This window comes from Jaculus jaculus, chromosome 2, assembly GCF_020740685.1.
Source record: "Jaculus jaculus isolate mJacJac1 chromosome 2, mJacJac1.mat.Y.cur, whole genome shotgun sequence".
Classification (NCBI taxonomy): Eukaryota; Metazoa; Chordata; class Mammalia; order Rodentia; family Dipodidae; genus Jaculus; species Jaculus jaculus.
This window is the reverse complement of record NC_059103.1, coordinates 100,856,748-100,880,446: the sequence shown is the minus strand read 5'-3', so window position 1 is coordinate 100,880,446 and position 23,699 is coordinate 100,856,748. Positions and strand designations below refer to the sequence as shown.

Below are 23,699 nucleotides of genomic sequence, written 5' to 3'. Positions count from 1 at the left end.
TTAAATGTGAAACATATGCTATGCAATATGAAAAGATTTTTTTTTCTCCTGGTTTTTTGAGGTAGGGTCTCATTCTAGCTCAGGCTGACCTGGAATTCACTCTGTATTCCCAGGGTGGCCTTGAATCCCTGGCAACCCTCCTACCTCTGCCTCCCAAGTGCTGGGATTAAAGGTATGCGCCACCACGCCTGGCTTGAAAAGAAATGTTTTTCACAATGAAAACATTTAAGAGATTCTAGCCATACTGTTCCATATCAAAAAAAAGTAATATGCAAGGAGATTTTTTTGTGTGTGTGTTTGTGATCACAGTATGTGTGTGATGTATAGGGCATGCACGTGTGTGCACCTTGTGGATGCAGAAGACAGAGGACAATGTGGTGTTCCTCTCTACAGCTCATCTGAATATCTTCTTGAGTCATGGTCTCTCCCTCCCTCATCCCAGAGATGCTGTCCATCAGTGAGCCCCAGTAATTCTATAGTTTCTGGCCCCTGCAGACTGGGATTCATACATGTGTATAGCAATGCCCAGCCTTTTGATGTAGGCTCTGTGAAGTTTAGTTTCTGGTCCTAATGCTTAAGTGACAAGTGCTTTTAATTGCTCAGCCATCTCCTTGATCCTACAAGTATTATAATTTAAGACATCTGTTACTGCTGAATAAATGACTTAATTAATAAACTATGGAAGCAGTTATTTTGAATTATAATATGTTGATCTCTATTAATCAAATGAAAAACACCCTCAACTTATTTATTTGAGAGGGAGGGAGGGGGAGACAGAGACAGACATACAGATAGATAGAGAACACAGATGGATCAGGGCCTCTTGCCACTACAAAAAATTCTCCAGACACATGACTATGTATCCGACTATATGTGGGTACTGGGAAGTTGAACCTGGCCTAGCAGGCTTTAAAAGTAAGTGCTTTTAGCCCCTGAGCCATCTCCCCAGCCCATAAATTTATTTCTAAATTCTATGAAGTGGTAATGACACTGACAGTATATTTTTCAAAGAGTGATTGACAGATTAAATATATAGAGAATAGAATCAAGCCCAGAATATAGTTGGTTCAATACAAGCATCTGCTCTCATGATGATTATGATGGCATATTAAAAATGCCAAAGCAATCACATTTAAAAAAGCCAAATTTTACCGATGAATATGACAAGTCCATTTTTATAGTAGAGTTTGGTATGTATATGTGTTTCTGTAAATTCTTAATCTGGGCTTCTTTATCTTTAAGAAGTTCAACTTTTGAACTTAGTATATAACTTGAATTTAAAAGGATTAAGAATAACATACATAAAATTTGAATTGGTCAGAACTCAGTTGGTAATATTTACAATGTAATCCCCTTTATTTTCTATAAACCCGGGTAATTGCATAGTACGCATTTCATAGCTGCAGTTACTTATCAACAGAAAGAACATTAGCGTTTACCTCCAGATCCTGATTATATGCTTTTGCATACTTAACTAAATCCTTTAAGTTGGAAATTTCATGAATTAGTTCCACCTGTAAGAGCACGTGAACAGGAAACAAAGCAAGTGAATAGTTAGTGAAGCAAAATAAATAAATGAATAACAATTTTTTACAAAGGGTATGGGGAAGAAAACCAGAGAAGGCATTCTTTCCCAGCTTCAGAATCTCCCACACAGGTGGGACTGAGAGATCACTTCTTAAACCTACTGCAACAGAGCACCTCGTGATTTACACTCGAAGAAACACCACCACCTAAGGAAAACAAAACCTACAAAATAAGGAAATGCGACAAAAAAAAAAAAAAAAAAAAAAACCACAGAAGACCTTGGCCATGACCCTATAGAGCTACAATAATGTCAGTAGCAAATTAGTAATCACCAACCAGAGGAGACAGTACAGTGTAATCACAATTTTGAAAATATACATTAATGGATTTTGTTTAGAGTATGTTCATTCTATATGATTTTTTTTTTTTTGGTCTTCCCAGTAACCATTTACTTGGCTCTATATTAACATGCTTTTGCATAGGTGTGATCTGGAATCAATGTCTGAAGTAGTGCCATTTCATATAGGAACTTTATGATATCATTTTCACCCAGCCAAGCTGCACAAGTTTGGGATTATTAATTATTACACTGTGAGTTACATAGGAAATATTGGGAAAATGATGCTATTGCTTTATATTGTTTATCTATTTAAGAGAATAGAGATGAAAGTGTTTATCTTTAGTTTTGTTTCCATCAAAATATCTGTAGCTTAATTTTTGAGTACCGGAAAATCTTGTACTCAAAACTAGTAAGCCACAAGTGATCAAAGAAAAATAAATTTTCCCTAAGAAACATTTAATAATAACATTCAGACGAACACTTAAAGTCTAAAAGCAAAGTTTCTGGGTACATGTGCATACACTGGCATGTGTGTGTGTGGTGAGCTTGTGGAAGTCAAATTTCAATGTCAAGATTTTTTCTCAATTGTTCTCAACCTACTGATTAAGACAGGGTTTCTGACTGAATCCAGTGATCACCCATTTAGTTACTCTAGCTAGTCAGTTTGCCCTGAGGATCCACTTGTTTTTGCACATTCATAGGTGCGCATCACCATACCATTTGGTCCTTATGTTCATGAGGCAAAGTGCTTTACCAACTGAGCCACCTCCTCAATGGAAAAGTATGTATCAATGGAAAGAGCATATTCTAAGGAAATGTAAGGGATTTACTACAATGGTGTCTGCTTAGGACAGGTTTTGGAGGCCTAACTCAGTCTGGTGAATTTTAGACCAGACTAGTGCTATAACTGACATTCCTATTTAAGTCCTATCCAATAAAAATGTAAGAAAGAACCCCTGAAAAACATTTTAGCACTATTTCTGAATGCTAATAGTCTAATTATGTTCTGGATTAGTTCATCTTAACATGTAACACAATATTAAGCAGCTAGAAAATTTATGTGACATGGTTCATTTCTAAAGAACTCCTTTATAATAAGTCTTTCTATATCTTTTAAGACTACTTTAACTACTTATGAACATACTTTATTTTTATTTTTATTTTTTTTTTTTGAGGTAGGGTCTGACTCTAGCCCAGGCTGACCTGGAATTCACTGTGTAGTCTCAGGGTGGCCTCGAAATCATGGTAATCCTCCTACCTCTGCCTCCCCAGTGCTGGAATTAAAGGTGTGCACCATCATGCCCAGCTTACGAATATACTTTTTAAAGTGAAAAATCATTAATACGAAGCATCAACATATATAACAGTTAACCACATAGTAAAATTCCTATTGGTCACAGCAGGAAATGAGGTGCTCTGGGCAGCATCTAGTGTGCCTTCAGTAACTACTTAACACAAATAACCAAGAGACACAGCCCCACACTTCCCCAAGATGTTCCTGTAATCATGATGAAAACAAATATGTGTTACCATGTTAAAACAAGGTAAATACATTCATCCTTAAATCCTCCAGTTGTGTGTATCTGCTTACTTCTGAATCTTTTAAGAGAATGATACTTCTGCTAAGTGTGGTTTGTATTTCAGCCTACCATTTCTCTTCCTCTTACCTCTTGATCTTTTTTACCTTCTCTTTCTAGAGTCTCAAATTCACCTACACCATCTTTTTCTGTTAATTTCAATTCCAGGTATTCATTTTGTCTTCTTAGCTGTTCATTGTCTAATACCAAATTATCATATTTAGCATGAAGGGAATTCAGCTCGCCTTCTAAGTTCTCCTATTATAAACAAAACCAAATTTTGTAAGAGATTTTTCAAATCACAAATTTTTTATTTCCTTAAATAATATTTAGACGAGTTGAAGGCCTAGGGCATTCTCTTCTTCAACCTTTCTAATACTCGGGCAAATTTGCTAACTCTGAATAGCTTATTTTGGAAGGAGCATAATAAACTAACAATTGTACAAATAAATCATAACACTGCCTGTGCCAGAACGGGAAAGTCCAATTGCAAAAGCAGAGAAAATAAGCCCACCTAAGTACAAGTTAAACTCAGTAATTAAGCTGATTATTCAGCTGCGCATCTGTCTGACTCATTTCTCAGATGACTCTGAATTCAGGAAGAACAGAGATATTTGGTTGACCTCTAATTCTCTAATGGTTATTATGTTTTATGATATATCCTTAGAGAAGCCTGTTTCTATGTTTTCTTGAGAAAAGCTATGATGAGGCAAAAAAGGTTAAACTGAGGATTTGAGAATATTCTGTATCGTTTTCATTTATTTATTTATTTATTTATTTGGTTTTCTGAGGTAGGGTCTCACTCTAGCTCAGGCTGACCTGGAATTTACTATGTAGTCTCAGGATGGCCTCAAACTAACACTGATCCTCCTACCACTGCCTCGCAAGTGCTGGGATTAAAGGTGTGCACCAACATGCCTGGCTTTGCTGTATTGTTTTTAAATAACAAACTCTAATTTCTAATGTCTTAGGGATACAAAAACACTTTGTCTTTAATATCTTATAGTCATCAGTAATGGTAATCATAAATGCAGAAAGTACTTAAATTATATTCCAAAATTAAAATAACAATTTCTTTAAAATTTATAGAAGTATTCTGTATGTTTGAATATTTTATCACTTTTAAATCAGCCTTCTATCCTCTTGGCATTTCCAAAATCAAACTTAAAACTAAAACTATCACATATAGGAAGATTTGCTGGTAAATTTGTAACTTCTTAGCACACACCTGTTGCATGGAATGTTTAGCCTACCTCTAGATGTCTCGTAGTTATTAACCAAAGACGTATAAAATGACAGAAATCTTCATTACAGTCAAAATTTTCTAAGATATTCTCAAAGTTAGCAACATGCTACAACAATAAAATCCAGTAACAAATTTAAAGACAATTATTTTGTAAAATATTTTAAGTTACCTGACTTAGTAGCGTTGTTGCTGAGCTCCATTCTGTCTCAGTTAGTGATTCGAGAGTATTACTAAAGGTATCAGTCTCAACACACACAGCTAGAATTAGAAAAAGACATGTCTATAGGCATTTATACATGTACATATATAATTTAGATGCATACATATTTATAAATAATTTTGCTCCAATTCAAATGCATGATTACTGAAAACCATTCTGAGCAGAGGTAAGGCCATAGAAACCCAGGGACTCTGAACATAAACACTGAGCATACACTAACAAAAGAGGTGCTTAACTACAACACTGAATTAGACAGCTGGATGGGACCAGTACAGTGATGACATATATCCTAGAAAGCCGGGTGTGGTGGTACAGGCCTTTAATCCCAGCACTCAGGAGGCAAAGATAGAAAGATGGCTGTGAGTCTGAAGCCAGCCTGACAGTAGAGTGATGGCACCCTGAGCTAGAATGAGACCCTACTTCAATCATCCCTCCCCACATAAATATTTTTATCTCCTTGACCGAGTGTAGATTTTTGAATTTAACATTTGATCATTATCAGTAGATCTTTAAACATCTCTCTAATATAATGCTGGAGACATAATTCTGAAACAAATTTCTATATAAATACCACTCTTTAAAAACTGGAAAGGCTTAAGGCAGATGTTCCATTCCAAATGAGTAACATAATAGCAAGAAAACAAATGACTCATGATTCCACATTCTGTTATCTTTTCTTTCTTTTTGAGACAGGGTCTCACAGTGCAACCCTGACTGGCTTGAAAGTACAAGCTCATGCTGGTCTTCACCTCATGGTAATCCTCCTACCTCAGCCTCCCAAGTGCTGGGATAATAGGCCTGAGCCACCATACCCAGATTATTAAGAGTTCTGGAATTAAGAGAGAATATTTTACAACTGTTTGCTTCCTTAAAATTACTTTTATAAATATCTTGTGATCAGATCTACCATAAATGCATTGTATTTAACCATGTTTAACATATTGACTGAGTAAGTGTGTATCTATGGAGAAGCTTTTATAATTCAATGCAGTTCCACTTAAGGCACTCACATTCATCGCTTTCTCCTGATACAGTTATGGAAGATTTGTGTCTTCTGGTTGTTACATTTGCTGGCACTTCAAATTCATTTACATCAGTTGAATCACTCATTTTGGTAACTTTGCCTAAGCACCAAGTAACTCTTCGCTTCTTTTTGGACTATAAAGAAAGAAATCAAAATTACTTCATACAGATCAGGGCTCAGACATTAATAGAACAAAAGAACTAATTCCTGGATGTAAAAGCAGCAGTGTGACACCATGTTCAAAGCGAAGGAAATGAAAGTGAGGATCTGTACCTGAAAGCTGTCCTCTGACCTCCACCTGTGTGTTGTGTGCGTTCTTTCTTTCTTTCTTTCCTTCGCTGTGTGCACATAACCAGGCCCCGCCCCACCCCCCCAGAAAAAAAGCCACTGATTTCATAGAATTCTTCTTGGTTCTACTTTAGGTCCCTCTACATTAAAGAAAATATAATCAAAATTTCAGTAATCACATAATGCAATTGGTAAAAAATTTTTTTTAGTTTTCCAGACGACAACCGTTATTGGAAAGTTATACACCTAGACTTACTCATCTTATGTAGTTGTTATCCTTTCAGTTTATCTGTTCTATTAGCCCCATGATGGCTACTTCCTTAACACAGTCTGCTCCTTGCTGCAGCATGTTCTTCCTGCTAACTCCTCTTGGTTCTCAGTAGTCATTCCATATTCCATAGATTATCAATTTCACCATGTTTGTTACTTCAGGTTAGTATCCTCAAACAATTTGGCTCCTTCTCTGTCCCTCAGCTACCTCATGAAGCACATTTATGGCTAGATCACACTGCCTTTAAGTTTCTACCAGCTTCCTGCACACTGCCAGAGTCACATAGCTGGACAAGCACGTGCCAACATTTAAAGTCTTTAATGCTGCCTGGCAATACTTTTTTAGCTTGTCAGATTTCTTTCCCACTTCTAACAAAAACAAGAATATTCAAATTCTTGGACTATCTGGGAAACCTGTGATTCGGCCTTTACCTGCCACCACAGCACACAAGTAGCCTGGATTTAGAAAAGCAATGGTTTTCCTCCACGAGTCCTTCCAAAAGAGAGTCTCACTCTTTCACCTAGGACCAGCTCCGTTTATTAGATTCAGGAGTTCATTCTAGCTCACAGCAAGGCAGCTTTTTACCTTCACCACATAACCAAACTTACTTTTGGATATGAGTTCCCTTTTCCTAAATGCAAGGGGATTTCATTTATCTTCAGTTAGTTTCTTTCAGAATGTGATCCATTCCTTACTTGAAATCTCTTCTCAGTTGTGACAGTCACCTTAGTTCTTCTTAACTATAGAGCAGAATTTAAGCTCCTTTCTAGCTTCTTCACGTCTTGTCTCTGCCTTTAAGGTTTGTGGTGGGTCGCATGTTGCTCCTTTGTGCTCTTTTCCTTTTTTTTAAAAATTTCACTTATTTATTTGTAAGTACAGAGAGGAGAGAGAGGAGAGCAGGGAAAGCATAGGCACAATAGGGCCGAGGACTGCTGCAAACTCCAGAGGTATGGGCCACTTTGTGCATCTGACTTTACATGGGTGCTGGGGAATAAAACCCAGGCTGCCAGGCTTTACAAGCAAGTTCCTTTAACCACCGAGCCACCTCTCTAGCCCTGTGTTCTTTTTTTAATATAGATGTTCCAAGTACCTCTTCAGTTTCTCATTGCGCTAATTAATTCTAGGTCCCCAGCAAGCAAAGCAATGCCTGCAGGTCTTTTTGGGTATCTCTACCTCCAAACATTCACAAAATGCTGCTGAATCTACCTCTCTTCTCCCAGAATGATAATTTTTGCATAGGCTCAACTAATCGGATATACCCAGTAGCCACATCTTTCTAAACAGCAATTCTGATATAAAGCTCTTTCTTGTCTTTAGCACATCACATTCAAATTCCTCAATGTGACTGGATATGCCCTGGTCATCAGAACATTTTTTAAGTCCAAAGAATGTGTCATGCACGTTCACAAATCCAGGCTTTTGTTTATGTAGGTTTTCCTGAAACACTCTTCCTGTACCTTCCACTAGGCTATTTCCTACTTGCTACCCAATACTTTTACCTTAGAAACACTGAGTACACTGACTGATACAGTATGTCTAATAATAATAACAATCATATTTACGGCTTACACTTACAGAAGATTTGCTGTGCTGAACTATTATGTTAAGCATGTTCTATGTATTACTGAAATCTCATAAGGTGGGATATCAATTTACCTTAACAATAAGGGCAAGAGTCAGTAATCAAGATAACTGAATTAAGATCAAATTGGTATAGCTCTACAGTCCATCCTTCTGTCCCTCAAAGTATCTTGTGGATGAAGAAAGCCCTACTCCAGTTAAAACAAAAAGGACATGAACTAGAAAGTAGAATTTTGAACACAGCATTACCCTACTGTCCTACAGTTCCCAATCATGCAATAAATTTCATTCAAATTTATTAAGAAGCATCATTCACATAGATCCTTTTGACAGTATTCTAGCGTTCTTGAATTAGGCTCTCTCTGAGGGAGAATTGGGGAGAGGTACTTTTTTAAAAAGTTTTTTTTTTATTTTAATTTATTCACTAGAGAGAGAGAAGGAGGGGTAATGGGCATGCCAGGGCCTCGAGCCACTGCAAACTGAACTCCAGAAGAATGTGCCACCTTGTAAGTCTGGCTTATGTAGGACCTGGGTCCTCAGGCTTTGCAGGCAAGTACCTTAGCCACTCAGGCATATCTCCAGCCTAGGGGAAAGGAACTCCTAATGAAATACTTCTAAAGTAGATATACAGGCAAACACAAATTTGGTTGTTCAAGGTAGGGTCTCACTCTATCTCAGGCTGACCTGGAATTAACTATGTAGTCTCTCACAGTGATCTACCTACCTCTGCTTCCCAAGTGCTGGGATTAAAGGTGTGCACTATCACGCCGTGCCTATTTTAGGTTTCTTTTTTTTTTTCTCTTTTCTTTTTTATATACTTTTTTTTAGTATTTATTTATTTATTTGAGAGCAACAGACACAGAGAGAAAGACAGAGAGAGAGAAAGAGAGAGAGAGAGAGAGAGAGAGAGAGAATGGGCGCGCCAGGGCTTCCAGCCACTGCAAATGAACTCCAGACGCGTGCGCCCCCTTGTGCATCTGGCTAACATGGGACCTGGGGAACTGAGCCTCGAACCGAGGTCCATAGGCTTCACAGGCGAGCGCTTAACCGCTAAGCCATCTCTCCAGCCCATATTTTAGGTTTCTTAAATATATTGTAGTACTGAATAACTAGCACATAACCTTAGAGTAAACACACAGAAATGTGTATTCTATTTTTTACTGACATAATCCTGGCCATCTTTCAGTGTACCTTTAGTTCCTGTTGCAAGGCAATAGAAGACGAGGTGACCAGCATCCACTTTAAGTTCTGAATTTTCTTGTCCTGTACTTTTTGAAGCAAGTCTTTTTCGTCTAAAAGTTGGGCCAATTGGTCTTTTTCCATTTCTTGTACCCGAGTCTTTACGCTTACCTAAAATGTGATATTAGGTTATGTAACCATACATGTAGCAAAATCTTAAATCCTCAAACAGTGTTTCAACAATATTAATTTGTATTTAATGTATCAAATTTCTATGAGCATTTATATTTTTTGAAATAAGGCATTTCCTACATGTAGAACTTCAGCAGGCAGTTACCATAACCAGTAACTTCTCCAACATACGAAACTTAAATATAACATATTAACTTCTTATCATACTATGTATATAATGCAAAATATAATATTGTGAAAACAATTCTAACATTTGCCTGTGAATATATGTATAACATATATTAAGTATCATAACAGCTGATATTTAAACACCAACAGACATATTTCATCCCTTTTATTTAAAAATTTTATTAAGAACTTTGTTATCTGGGCAAAGTATATGTTGGTCCCATTCCTCTCATACTGTTCTTTTATATCCCCTCCTCTCCCATAAGGGCCCTCCTCCGTGGGATTGCTGTTATTCAGGGGTATGTGTTAACAAAGCAGCAGTCACTGAGTGTGTATGGGGTAAGCAATTCCTCAAGATAACCCTTCCCACCTTGTGGCTTTTACAATCTTTCCACCCCCTCTTCTTCAATGTTTCCTGACCCTTGGTGGGTGTGTTATGAGCCTACTTTAGGTCAACTCATTTCTTAAAAGATCACTAAAATGGAAGAGTTTTGTGAACTATGAGACCATGATGACTAAAATGAACAATTAGAATGACAGGTTGTCTGTGCTATGTTATTAGAGGACTACTTATACTCAAGAAGGAAGAGAAATTCAAGAAACTGTTATCTTTAAATTTATAGTATATGAATTTTTTTCTTTCAGTTTTATAGTACATTATTTTTTTTTCTTTCCATTTTGTAGTGGTCCCAGGAATACAACTCAGTACCTTGTCTGTGCTAGGGAAGCAGTTTACCATGAGCTTCAACCTTATTCCTTAAGTTTTTATGAGTTCATTTTAGTTAAAAACGGTTTTGTTTGAAACTTAAGTTAGAGTCAATGAGATATTCAGGAATTTAGTCTTCTGGGCAGATTCTCCATTGTTCTAATAGGTTTGCATTGACTAAAGTAAATGATTCATACATACTTCTTCTAATTGTTTACTCAGATCCACTATTTCTTTTCTGTATCGTTTTAGCAGTGCTTCATCACTTGATACCTCATTCACAAAAGGAGTGTTCTTCATATATTTAGCAGTGCTGGCAAACTGCAACAAAGTAGTATAAAATGTTCAATGTTAATTCTAACAGTTGATAGAATATCTTATTTCCTTACATCAACTTTTTTGGAATAAACTCTTTCCAGTTGGCTTAACACTTCTGACTACAGGAAGCATTCCATGGCCTTTTAAAGTTTTGTAACTCGGTCAGGTAAAGGAGAGGTGGAAGTATACCCTAAAGACAGATGCCAATAGAATCTCCAGGCACTGGTTTCTTGGAATCCCACTTACCCTGCAGAATGCTTCCTCTATTCTGAAGCTCCATTTCTGCCCCATAAGTTTTTCTGCCCTTGCTTTGGACTCCATTCTACTTATTGGCTACTTAACTAGCAATCCATGGCAAAAATGTTGGAAGACAAGTCTTATCTATTCTATAAATTTTATGAATTTTGGCAGTAGTTTGACTCAGAGCTAAATAAGGCTTTATCCCCCCTTCATTTTTTTTTTTTTTTATTTGTTGCCTAGATTGGACTGAAATTTCCTATGTAGACCAGACTGGACTTGAACTTGGCAGTTTTCCTGCCTCTGCCTTCCAAGACCGGAATGACAGGCTGATCTCAAGGGATTCACCCTCCCAAATGCTGGGATTAATGGCATGTACCACCATGCCCAACTTTAAAGCATCCTTTTTCTTTTTGCCTGTGGAGGGGATCAAACCCAGGGCCTGTGCATGTTGTGCAAGCACTCTACCATTGAGGTATGGCCCCAGCCCCTTTGGCAGCTACTTAATACCATGGTTCTTGAGTATGAATCCTCGAAGTAACCTTAAGTGGGTAGATAAGACGACCACTGAATCTATCATTAAGAAAACAATTCTATTAATCTTTTCATTTCTTCCCCTTCCTTTCTGTTTTCCTCTGTTTTGTTTTTAAAGTTTAAAAATAACTTTTATTTTTTTACTTTTTTGAGCCCGGGTTTCACTCTAGCCCAGGCTGACCTGGAAATCACTATGTAGTCTCAGGGAGGCCTTGAACTCCTACCTCTGCCGCCCAAGTGCTGGAATTAAACGTATGCACCACCATGTTCCGCTTTACATCTTTTTAAATAGAATGTGAAAGTTTGCAGCTCTATCAAGGCAGGCAATAGTTAGGTAGTGGAACTTCAATACTAATATATACATATATATACATACATAAGTTAGTTTTTATTTGTGGAACTATATTAGTTCCATAACATTTCCTATGCTCCTATTTTAAGTACAAAAAATGAATTATTTAAACAAAATACCAAGTGATTTAAGTTGGATCTATCAAAAAATCATGGAGAAGGGATTTAAATTAGTAATACCCAGGAAGATATTATTAAAGAGATTATTACAACAGGAATTATGTCCAGAAAGAAAAACTAGCTAATCTGACTGCTTTTCTTATATTAAGGTTAGATAAAAATCAAGCTCACCTGGAGAGTAGAAAGTGTTTCATCAAAAGAAATTGGAGTAATTGTGCAAATAATACGTGTTTGAGCATTTCCTCCCAAGGAATTCTGAAGAATTCGTGTTAATTTGCTATCTCCATAATGTATGAAACCACTTCACCAGAAACAAGTTTGGAAAGAAAAAGATTGATAAAATGCATATAGTAACATTTCTTTAAGATTTCTTTAAACACTTAATCTACTAATCATTAAAAAATGTTTTTATAGGTTGTATACAGCAGATCAAAATACTAATCACAACTACTTAAAGTAGCAGGTCAACTCAATAGGTTATAGTCCTATGAATAAGAACCTATTCTCATAGAATCCCCAAAGGTTTTGAATATATAGATGAAATCAATATACGTGATTATTACTGAAGTATTATTACTATTTTTTTTTAAGGGAGGTTCTAATTCTAGCCCAGGTTGGAGCTCACTAGGTAGCCCCAGGCTGACCTTGAATTCACAGATCCTCCTAGTTCAGCCTCCCTAGTGCTGGGATTGAAGGTGTGTGTCACCACACCTGGCTTTGCATTTTTCTATTGAATATAAAACACAACCAATAAGTTCACAATGGGACAAACTTACCCAATTTTCCCATCACTAAGTTTCTTGATCACTTGTCCCAAAATAAATAAACTTCGATTTATATTGCAGCCTTCCTTGAGTCGCACACCTGAATTTATTACACAAATATAAAAATTAACCCCTGTACTAAATGATGAACTGACTTTTATGGAAGTTATGTGAGAAATCAGACATGAAATGTCATGAGGTTGGTTTATGCTCTGAGTTGGACACAAGTCCAAAATTAGTAAAGCTGAGAGACATTCTTTTGCTATTCTGCCCACCTAATATATCAATCAGAAATATCATCACCTGTGACAAAGAGAAGGAAGACAGAAAAGAGTTAGGGAAAACCCATGTCCTAAAAGAGCTCCTCTATATCCTCAGTTCTAATCTGATTTTTAAATAAACCTTAAATAAAAGCAATCATGAACTCCCAACAAATTTAGTCATTTTTATTTTAGTTTTTGTTTGTTTGTTTGTTTTTTTAGTGTATGTGTATGATGTGCCTATGTGTGTGTGGATGCATGCATGCCGTGTCATGTGTGTGGAGGTCAGAGGCGAGCTTCCGGCATCCATCCTCACCTTCTACCTTGTTTGAGGCATTGTTTGCTCCAGTGTACACCTGGCCAGCTAGCCCATGAGAGTCCAGGGATTCATCTGTCTCTGCCTCCCAATGTTGGGGTAAGGAGTACTGGGACTATAGATGCATGCCACTGTTTCCGGTTTTATGTGGATCCTTGAGCCATATCCTCAGCTCAATTTTTAATTTATTGTTATTGACTTATTCACTGGGGTGGGGCACAGAGAGAATGGGCATGCCAGGGTCTCTAGCCACTGCAAAGGAACTCCAGACACATGTACCACCATGTGCATCTGGCTTATGTGGGTTCTGGGAAATCGAACCTGGGTTCTTCAGCTTTAAAGGCACTAAGTGCCTTAACTGCAACCACGAATTTTTAAGTTTTTAACTTAATATGCTTACATGATTCAAGAAGTTATAAGAAAGAAAACATGTGCCCTGTGAGAAAGCTCCCTCCTACTTCATCTCCCATTTAAACAGCTTTTGATCTTCACAAAGAAACCACTACCATTTCTTTTCTTGCTCTTCCAGAGACTTTTCATTTATGTATTTATTTATTTCAGAGACAGAGACAGAGAATGGTTGTTGCCACGGCCTCTCGCCATTGAAAACAAACTCCAGAGGGATGCATCCCCTTGTGCATCTGGCTTACGTGGGTCCTGGATAATCGAACCTAGGCCCTTTTGCTTTGCAGGAAAATACCTTAAACACTAAGTGTGGTGGTTTGATTCAGGTGTCGCCCATAAACTTAGGTGTTCTGAATGCTACATTCCCAGCGGATGGAGAATTGGGAATTAATGCTTCCAGGAGGAAGTGTATTGTTGGGGGTAGGCTTATGGGTGTTATAGCCAGTTTCCCCTGGCCAGTGTTTGGCACACTCTCCTATTGCTGTTGTCCACCTTATGTTGGCCAGGGGGTAATATCCACCCTCTGCTCATGCCATTATTTCCCCAGCCATCATGGAGCTTCCCCTAGAGCCTGTAAACCAAAACAAATCTCTTTTTCCCACAAGCTGCTCTTGGTCAGGTGATGCGAACCTGACCTGGAATTCACTATGTAGTCTCAGGGTGGCCTCAAACTCATGGCCATCCTCCTACCCCCGCCTCCCGAGTGCTGGGATTAAAGGTGTGTGCCACCACGTTCGGCCCATTTGAAGACTTAACATACAAATTGTTGCCACTTTTATCAGCTTATAAATGTGTCAAGGAGCACTATGAACTCATAAAAGAATAGGAAGACACCTAGTGGTTCTCATTTACCTTCACCCCCTGTTTGAGTAGCTCTTTCACTGCCTGCAAGATCCACCAAATTCTGTAAGACAGATGAAAATGAATTTTTAGGAGGGGAAATTGAAGTCATAAAATCCACATTACTGAAGGAACACTTAAAAAACATGGCTTAGGACACCAAGACACTGAAAGATTTATGCCTGAGTTATTCAGCTTTCTTAACGGAGGAGCGAGAGTGGCAGCAGGAAAGCCAGTAGAAGCACACAGCAGAGGACACAGGCAGCTGGAGGCAGCACGGCCTAGGCCGGCAGCGGCGGAACCCACCTCTCTTTAAGAGAGGGCTCTTGTCTTTCTTTTCATCTCAAAGCCTAGCACTCTACTCTTTTTGTTTTAGTTTTATTTTAAAAATTTTTTTCCTTTTCTGAGGTAGGGTCTCACTCTAGCCCAGGCTGATCTGGAATTCACTCTGTAGTCTCAGGCTGGCCTTGAACTCACAGCGATCTTCCTACCTCTGCCTCCCAAGTGCTGGGATTAAAGGCGTGCGCCACCACGCCCGGGTCTAGCACTCTACTCTTGATGTGAGAAAGGCTCAGTATATATTCTGAATGTCTTACATAAGTCAGAGTTTTATTTCTCTGTGGAGATTTTCAAGGAACTTGTGAGTAATTATATACTCTCTCCTCTAAACTATCGATCTTACAAAGTATGCACCATAGGCAATTCAGATATGCAAACACAAGAAAAGCAGCAACAAAGGCATCATGAGTGAAAGAAGCAATTAGAGAGGAAACAAGAAGTCATAAGCAGAGATGCTTTGAGAGAGAAAGTAATGGAAGGAAGTAAACTGAGAGTGAATAAAAGTGGCCAAATCGTTCCTAAGATTTGGGACCTAACAAAGCAGTATTTAGTAGCTTCAGAAGTTGGACTGACGGACTGAAGAAAGGAAAACTGAATCATGAAGGTCAGATTCAAGAGACATATCACTTAAATAGTGTAGCACCCACAGGAATGTACCAAGATGAAATAATGAAGACATGTGACCAACAGACAAAGGAAAGGCAGAAAAAAATCAGTTAAACTTGACTAAAAGTTTCCTACTTATGTGCACAATTTTTTTTTTTTTTTTGGTTTTGTTTTTCTTTTTTGGTTTTTCGAGGTATGGTCTCACTTTAGGTTACGCTGACCGGGAATTCACTATGTAGTCTCAGGGTGGCCTTGAACTCACAGTGATCCTCCTACCTCAGCCTCCAGAGTGCTGGGATTAAAGATGTGCACCACCATGCTTGGCCAGAATGTTGTTTTTAATGGGAAAAAAGAACAGTGACTAAGGTGGGAAGAAATTCATTTAGTTCTAGATACACTGAAGTTTCAGATAATGGATACCAAATTGTAGTAGTCTTTCCGATGATATGAATTAGAAGTCAGACATTTTAGACCAGATAAGGACTGGGCAGCCAATGACACAGAAATGTTGACAGAATCACGAGAGGAAGAACCTGAAGAAAGTCCAAAGACTTTGATAAGAGAGTAGGAGAAAAGATACAGACAGTCAGGGAGAATGAGCAGAGCTAAGGGAGCTTGTATCTTGCCATCTTCCTGGGGCTGGGACACAATTAGAAATTAGACTACCCCCAAGGGCTAAAGCTCACTCTGAGGGGAAGACTTCTTCCCCAGAAAACTTTTACAGGAAGTCTCCCAGATTGGCCCAGACAAAATCTAAGCACAGATGATATGTCAGAGGAATAAGGGAGAGAACCAAATGTGTTAAGAATATTAAAACTAAATTAAGAGAAATGTCAAAATTACAGTGAACTACTACAAGTTAGAGTTAGAAATAAAACAGGAAAGGTTCTATCCATTTTTTTTTTGATATTAATAAATATGAATGGGATACTGCTACTCTTCAGTTGAAGGGATTTATAGTGTATAATGCTCATCATAATTGTGTGGGGGGGTGAGCGTGTGTGTGTGTGTGTGTGTGTGTGTGTGTGTGTGGTGAGGTCTAGCTGAGGGGTAAAGCACTTGCCTAGCATGTCCAAGGCTCTAAACTTGATCCCTAGAGAGCAAAACAACAGCCTCCCAAATTCTCACCATTTATAATATAACCATTCTGTTTCCAAGAAAAAAAAGAATGTGTCTTAAGCATTCTACCTAGTTTTTTCTTGTTTGCACAAATCTAAATTATTATTAGCTGAAAGTAAAGCAAACAAAAACTCCTAATTCTAAGATTCCTAGAACTATCTGATACTTATAGAAAAGAACATTACAGGGCTGGAGAGATGGCTCAGTAGTTGACGATGTTTATTTGCAAAGCTTGACAGCTTGGGGTGCAGCCCCACCCCCAGTATCCATGCAAAGCCAACTAGATGCACAAAATGATGTGTGTACCTGGAGTTTGTATTCAGTGGTAACAGGCCCTGACTCACCCATTCTCTATCTCTCTCTCTCAAATAAATATTTTAAAAGTTTCTTTATGAAGATTAAATAATTACATTAGTAGATGGGGGGGGGGGAGAAAAAAAGGAAACTTAACACTGGTAACTTCACATCTAAATTAGGACACAGAAGTCTGACATACCAAAGCATTTCTACTAAAATTCCTTGTGTGTGTGGATACATATACACAGGGAGGCTGGAGGCTGATATTGGTCATTTTCCTCAATTGTTCTCCACTTTATTTACTGAGGTACAGCCTCCTACTTGAATCCAAAGCTGCCTAGTGTAGCCAACTTGCCCCAGAGACTTCCTTATCTCTGCCTCCTGCATGCTGGGATTACAGCTCGGGCACCATCCCATCTGGTATAATATAAATGGGTGCTGAGCACCTGAACTCTGGTCCTCACCCTGTATGGTAAGCACTATATCAACTGAGCCATTTTCCCAGGTTCCTAAATTCTCACTGAAACATTTTGTCTAGTTATTGGAGGCTATTGATAAGGCCACTTAAGCTGCCAACTTCCTAGTCTTTCTCCCTCATTTATTTAGCTAACAACTCTTATTAAAGCAAACATCCAGCAGCTGAACTGTCTTGTTTCAGCCTGTATGAAACTTATTATGGTATATTAATACTCACCAAATGTGACACTTTAATAGAGCCATCACAATTTGAAGATTCACCTTTTTCTCTACTTTCTAAAATCTAAACAGAAAAGGGAACTTGTCAAAAATGAGTTAATTCTTATTTAGAAAGATCACATATAGAAGAAAGAATTACCTACCAGTCTGAAAATGGTATGTGAATGACTGCTTCTTTGATTCATTTTTGTTATTCCACAATGTCTGTTTTCTGTAAAAATGAATTATATTTCTGCTGCATATATATTAAACTAAAAAAAAACCCATCACTCTCTTTCCTAGTCTATTGATAACAAGTGTAGTCCAAGTGTATTGTATTTTAGCTTAATGGTCTTACTTTCTCCCTTGGAGAGCCATTGCAGAGCCATTTCTGATGTAGAAACCACTTCCTCTGTGAGATCAGCAACATACACATTCCTCTTAAAATGGTTTAATCATGGAAAGATGAGAGAAACAGTCAGTTTGCTTTTCAAAAAGAAGTTGCAACTTATTGTAGAATTCATCTGTGAGTGTTAAAAAATGGAAGCAGGTGCTAGAAAGATATCTCAGTGGTTAAGGTGCTGGTTTGCAAAGCCTAAGGAGTTTGATTCCCCATTATCTATATAAAACCAAATGCACAAGGTGCTCATGCATCTGGAGTTCATGTAAAATGCCTAGAGAACCTGGCGTGCTGATTCTCTTTCTCCTTCAAATAAATAAAAAGGAAGCACTGTTTTGTAGAAAATAGCAATGTATCCATAAAATTCACAAAACTGCATATGTTACAGTACACCAGATTCTATACTGATTAAAGTTTTTTTTAAATATACTTCATTTATTTATTTGAGAGAGAGAGAGACACAGAGAGGGAATGGGTGTGCCAGGACCTCCAGCCACTGCAAACAAACTCCAGATGCATGTGCCACCGTGTGCATCTAGCTTACATAGGACTTGGGGAATCAATCCGGGGTCCTTTGGCTTTGCAGGCAAATGCCTTAACGGCTAAGCCATACCTCCAGCCCTGATTCAATTTTACTATTGTCAGCACTTAAACCAAATATTCCAGCTAATACATTGAAACTACACACACTGATTCAAAGATGGATCTCCACAAATACTTAGAATATGAAAAAGAAAGAAAAAAACCAGAAATTGGAAATTTTTTATTTTTTCTTATTTTTTTAAATTTTATTAGCATTTTCCATGATTATAAAAAAGTATCCCATGGCAATGCCTCCCTCCCCCCATTTGGAAAATTTTTATATGATTCCAAACAATGCGAAAGCACATGTGTTGGAGTCACCTTAATTCTTTTACTCACATTGATGTCTTCCCGAATTATCAGTGGTTTCACTTTCTGAGTGTTACAAAGTAAATCTGTAATGGTTTCATTATATATTTCCATGTATGATACCCGTAAGAGGAACTCTCTCTCAGGAAGCTAAGACAAATAATAGTTTAACACATTAGACTGCACCCAATTATACAACATAATCTTGCATGTCTGTTTTCTAATATTATACGTATATATATTAGTTATTTATTTGACAGAGAAAGAGAGAGAGAGAGAATGGGCGTGCTAAGGCCTCCAACCACTTCAAATGAACTCCAGACGCATGCGCCCCCTTGTGCATCTGGCTTACATGGGTCCTGGGGAAGCAAACATGAGTCCTTTGACTTTGCAGGCAAATGCCTTAACAACTAAGCAATCCCTCCCAAGCCCTGTTTTCTAATGTTAAAGAGGAAAAGAAAGTTATTTTTATAAAATAAGCAAAACCCATGTTTATATGTTAATAATAACACTCAAAATACAAAAGGGCTATTGCAGAAATAATAAAAGTATGCTATCATGAAGAACAGAGAACTCAATCCAACTGTGTAGGCCCAAAATAAAATCCTAATATTTTACCTTAACAAAAATGCTCATTTAAAACCAGGTCTTAAGCTGGGCATGGTGGCGCACGCCTTTAATCCCAGCACTCGGGAGGCAGAGGTAGGAGGATTGCCGAGAGTTCAAGGCCACCCTGAGACTACAGAGTTAATTCCAGGTCAATCTGGACCAGAGTGAGATCCTACCTCGAAAAACCAAAAAAAAAAAAAAAAAAAAAAAAAAAAAACAAAAACCAGGCCTTACCTAATGAGCGTGGGGAGTCTGGTCTTCTGGCTCCTTCCTATTTTTACCTACGCTGATACTGTTACTTAGTCATCACTGGTGGAAATGCTGAACTAACCATTTGGACAAGAATTCTTTAGTAGTTAACTCAGTTGACTTTTTGTTGAGAATATTCCTGTCGCATGACTCCATGGGAAGAATGAAACAAGTTTAAGCTTTATAAAGTATGTGTGATAAAAGTGAATCAGTGCTATCCCTTTCTTCTTTTCGCACAGAAATCAAGAGGAAGTTTCAAGCCTGTTTTATCCATGATTATAAGAGGAAGACACTAATTTCTATCCAGTTATTATCTGTTTACCTATCTTTGTAAGAAGTCAGCGAAATTATTACCTTCGTAATTTTTTGAAAAATGTCGTGTATAGCTCTCGGGATGACTCCTAAACAATTTTCTGAACCCATCATGGTATGTGTTTTTCCTGATGCTGTCTGCCCATAGGCAAATACAGTACCTGTAACAAACAAACAAATGAGCTCAAAGCATAGAAACGTACGTTTGAAATAAGCCTGTAGTGAGTAAGACTACCAATGCTGCGGGATGGACCCAAAGACTTAAAATGCTTTTGCAGCACAAGGTGAATACAAACCATTGTAGCCTTGGATGGCAGAATCGATGATGGGTACTGCGATTTCATCATATACGGTTTTAGTCGTTTCATTACTATGAAAGACACGATCTAAAAAGAAGTCAGAAGTTAAACAAATCAACTGTGTTCTCACTGAATGACTAATTTCCCAAAGATATAACATTGTCAGGATCTTGAATGGTGTCATATTTAAGACAGTATTTTTATCAAGTTCTTTTCTATTCTGAAAATACCCTTCTCAAAGGTTGAATGTATTGATTCTCATGAACAAAAACTACTCAACTCTACCTCTTTTTTTTGTTTGTTTGCTTTGTTTTTCAAGGTAGGATCTCATTCTGGTCCAGGCTGACCTGGAATTAACTATGTAAACTCAGGGTGGCCTTGACCCCTTGGTGATCCTCCTACCTCTGCCTCCCGAGTGCTGAGATTAAAGGCGAGCGCCACCATGCCTGGCGACTCTATCATTTTCAACAGGCAGTAGAGTGCAGTGATTGTATATGGGGTTCAGAGCTGTCTGGGTACCAATACTGCTTTTTGTAGCCGAGGTTGACCTTGAACTCCTGATGTTCCCGCTTTACTACAGGGATTAAAGGCTACTAGGACTTTTCAAAGCTAACTTTAATGTTGTTGTAAGCTTACCAAAACTGAAGGATTTACTCCCATCAATCTGATAAATAGCATTATTGTCACTTTTCCAATAAACATGAGTAGCTTCTTCCAGTCCTTCCCTAAAATATAATAATAAAAAAACCTGTACTTTAGGGCAATATAATTGATCACAGAAATCACGTGACAGTAAAGCTCAGTGAAAATATTTCATGTGGTGGAGGATATTTTAACCAATGGGAAAATACATAAGAGAACGATGGAAAGACTGCTTTGGAAGGCTTGAGTGCTGAAGTAGGGTTTATTGACTATTTTCATTGGAGTTCCTAAATGAAGTGCTTCACTCCCACCCAAGTACCTGCAATGGAAGGAACAGATACAGACTGAAACTCTGATTATGTCCTTCGGAAGGCTTCTCTGCTAACATGGGATTTAGTGACCTCTTTCTCAAAGGAGTTTCTGAATGAAGTGTACACTCCCAGCCAAATTGCAAGGAATAGATACAAAATGCAAGGCTGATTAAGTTCTTCTTGCTTTAAACCCTTAAAAGCCTTCTGGAGCCGGGCGTGGGTGGTGCATGCCTTTAATCCCAGCACTCGGGAGGCAGAGGTAGGAGGATCGCCATGAGTTCGAGGCCACCCTGAGACTACATAGTTAATTCCAGGTCAGCCTGAGCTAGAGTGAGACTCTACCTTGAAAAACCAAAAAAAAAAAAAAAAAAAAAGCCTTCTGGAGCCAGGGGTAGTGGCGTAAACCTTTATTCCCAGCACTCGCAAGGCAGAAGGAAGATTGCCATGAGTTCAAGACCACCCCGAGACTACATAGTAAATTCCGGATCAGCCTGGGCTAGAGCGAGACCTACCTCGAAACACCAAGAAACAAGCAAACAAACAACAAAAACCTTCTTGAAATTTCTGAAATACCTGATATGCCACAAGATACATGAGTCTCCTCCCTTCTCTCTTCGATCTCACTTTCTCCTAAATTCGTACACACATGCCAAGAATCACATTGACCAACCAATCTGATTAGGGTCTCCCTTTCCATTAACTAACCAACTAACCTATTCTTCCATTCATAAAGTGTCAGGATTTTCCTGACACCCATCCTGCCCCTCCCAAACTGTCATCTCTCCACAGGTCTAATGACTTACTTTTCCAACCATCCTGTCTGTCACCATGTTTGCCTTATGGAGACAATTTTCCCCCAAATTACAGTGAGCTTATTAAACTTAGGACATTCCCGATTCTGTGAGTCACACAGTAGTAGTGTGCCAATGTCCACTTCCCACACCCTTTTAGCACTTGGACTTAAAGCCAGAGGCCAGCACAGCCAAGACTTCCTCTTATTCTCCTCCCCTCCTTTTCCTTCTGGCTTTTCAAACCTGCGGGATGGGGCTGGCTTCCTTTCCGTTCCCGTCCACAGGTCCACAGGTCCACAGGATCGGGAAGGCGCTGTGTGGAGCGCCCACCCCGCGAACCAGAACCGGAGTGGGGATGCGGGGAGGCGCTGACAACCGCCAACCCAACGCGGACCCCGCGGCCAGGCCCGGCGCCCCTACCTGTTACAGACGGGCCTCACCCGCACGCACACGGCCACGGCCACGGCCACCGCCACCTCCTCCGCCATCCGGCCTGGCCCCGGCCGAGACCCAGTGAACAAGGAAAATGAAATCCGTAGCTGCCTCCGCACGGCTGGGCTTTCACCGACCCGAGTGGAAGTTTAAAATTTGCCTAACGCCACTCTGGTTCAGCAGTGGTATTGTGACGTCACGACGGTGGAGGGGGCTCGAGACATGGCTTAAGGCACTAGACTGCAAAGCCAAAGGACCCGGGTCCGATATCCCCAGGACCCATGTAAGGCACACGAACAAGGTGGGCATGTGTCTGGAGTTCCTTTGCAACTGTTAAAGACCCTGGCATGCCCTTTCTTTCTTTCTTTCTTTCTTTCTTTCTTTCTTTCTTTCTTTCTTTCTTTCTTTCTTTCTCTCTCTCTCTCTCCCTCTCCCTCTCCCTCTCCCTCTCCCTCTCCCTCTCCCTCTCCCTCTCTCTCTCTTAGCTTCTTCCTCTATCAAATAAATATATTAAAATACTTTTAAAAATATTATGGAGAGATGGCTTAGCAGTTAAGTACTTGTGCTTGAACACTAAGGATCCTGGTTCAAGGCTCAATTCCCCATTACCCATGTAATCCAGATGCACGAGGTGGCACATGCATCTGGATTTGGTTTGCAGTGGGTGCCCATTCTCTCCCTCCCTCCCTCTCTCTCTCTCTCTCTCTCTCTCAAATAAATAAAAAAAAAAATACAAAGAGTTATGACTAGGTATAGAGAGGTGGTTACTGGCTAAATTGCTTGCCTACAAAGCGTAACGACCAAGGTTCAATTCCGCACTACCCACGTAAAGTCAGATGCACAGTAGCACATGCATCTGAAGTTCATTTGCAAAGGGTGGAGGTCCTGGCACACGTGCTCGCCCCCTCTCTTTCTGTCACACACACTCTCTCTTTCTGCTTGCAAATAAATAAATAAACCAAACAGTTTAAAATTTTATTTATTTAATTATTTATTTGAGAGAGGGAAAGAGCAGATAGACGGTGAGAGAGAGAGAGAGAGAGAGAGAATGAGTGCACCTGGGCCTCCAGCCACCACAAACAAACTCCAGACACATGAGCCACTTTGGGCATATGGCTTATGTGGGTCCTGGGGAAGTGAACCTGGGTCCTTTTGGCTTTGCAGGCCTTAGCCTTAATCTTAACCACTAAGCCATCCCTCCAGCCCAATAAAGCATTTTTTTTTAACACACGTAAAACTCTATTTTAAATTTACTTAAGCACA

The 23,699-nt window shown here is 38.9% G+C and overlaps 1 protein-coding gene across 1 annotated transcript in view; it reads right to left on the bottom strand.

Moving 5' to 3' along the window:
- Positions 1 to 22,492, bottom strand: part of LOC101597324 (centromere-associated protein E) — a 68,127-nt gene extending 45,635 nt beyond the window's left edge. The window contains exons 1-18 of the mRNA XM_045143527.1: positions 22,425 to 22,492; positions 20,897 to 20,985; positions 20,258 to 20,347; positions 20,004 to 20,122; positions 18,822 to 18,941; positions 17,859 to 17,940; positions 17,665 to 17,732; positions 17,520 to 17,585; positions 14,477 to 14,528; positions 12,656 to 12,743; positions 12,051 to 12,180; positions 10,521 to 10,640; positions 9,266 to 9,424; positions 5,921 to 6,068; positions 4,860 to 4,948; positions 3,535 to 3,702; positions 1,430 to 1,514; positions 1,153 to 1,262 (exon numbers count right to left, since the gene is read on the bottom strand). Of these exons, the coding sequence (XP_044999462.1) occupies positions 1,153 to 1,262; positions 1,430 to 1,514; positions 3,535 to 3,702; positions 4,860 to 4,948; positions 5,921 to 6,068; positions 9,266 to 9,424; positions 10,521 to 10,640; positions 12,051 to 12,180; positions 12,656 to 12,743; positions 14,477 to 14,528; positions 17,520 to 17,585; positions 17,665 to 17,732; positions 17,859 to 17,940; positions 18,822 to 18,941; positions 20,004 to 20,122; positions 20,258 to 20,347; positions 20,897 to 20,985; positions 22,425 to 22,492 (1,851 nt within the window). The remainder of the gene's footprint in view (positions 1 to 1,152; positions 1,263 to 1,429; positions 1,515 to 3,534; positions 3,703 to 4,859; positions 4,949 to 5,920; positions 6,069 to 9,265; positions 9,425 to 10,520; positions 10,641 to 12,050; positions 12,181 to 12,655; positions 12,744 to 14,476; positions 14,529 to 17,519; positions 17,586 to 17,664; positions 17,733 to 17,858; positions 17,941 to 18,821; positions 18,942 to 20,003; positions 20,123 to 20,257; positions 20,348 to 20,896; positions 20,986 to 22,424) is intronic.
- Between the last annotated feature and the right edge of the window lie 1,207 nt (positions 22,493 to 23,699).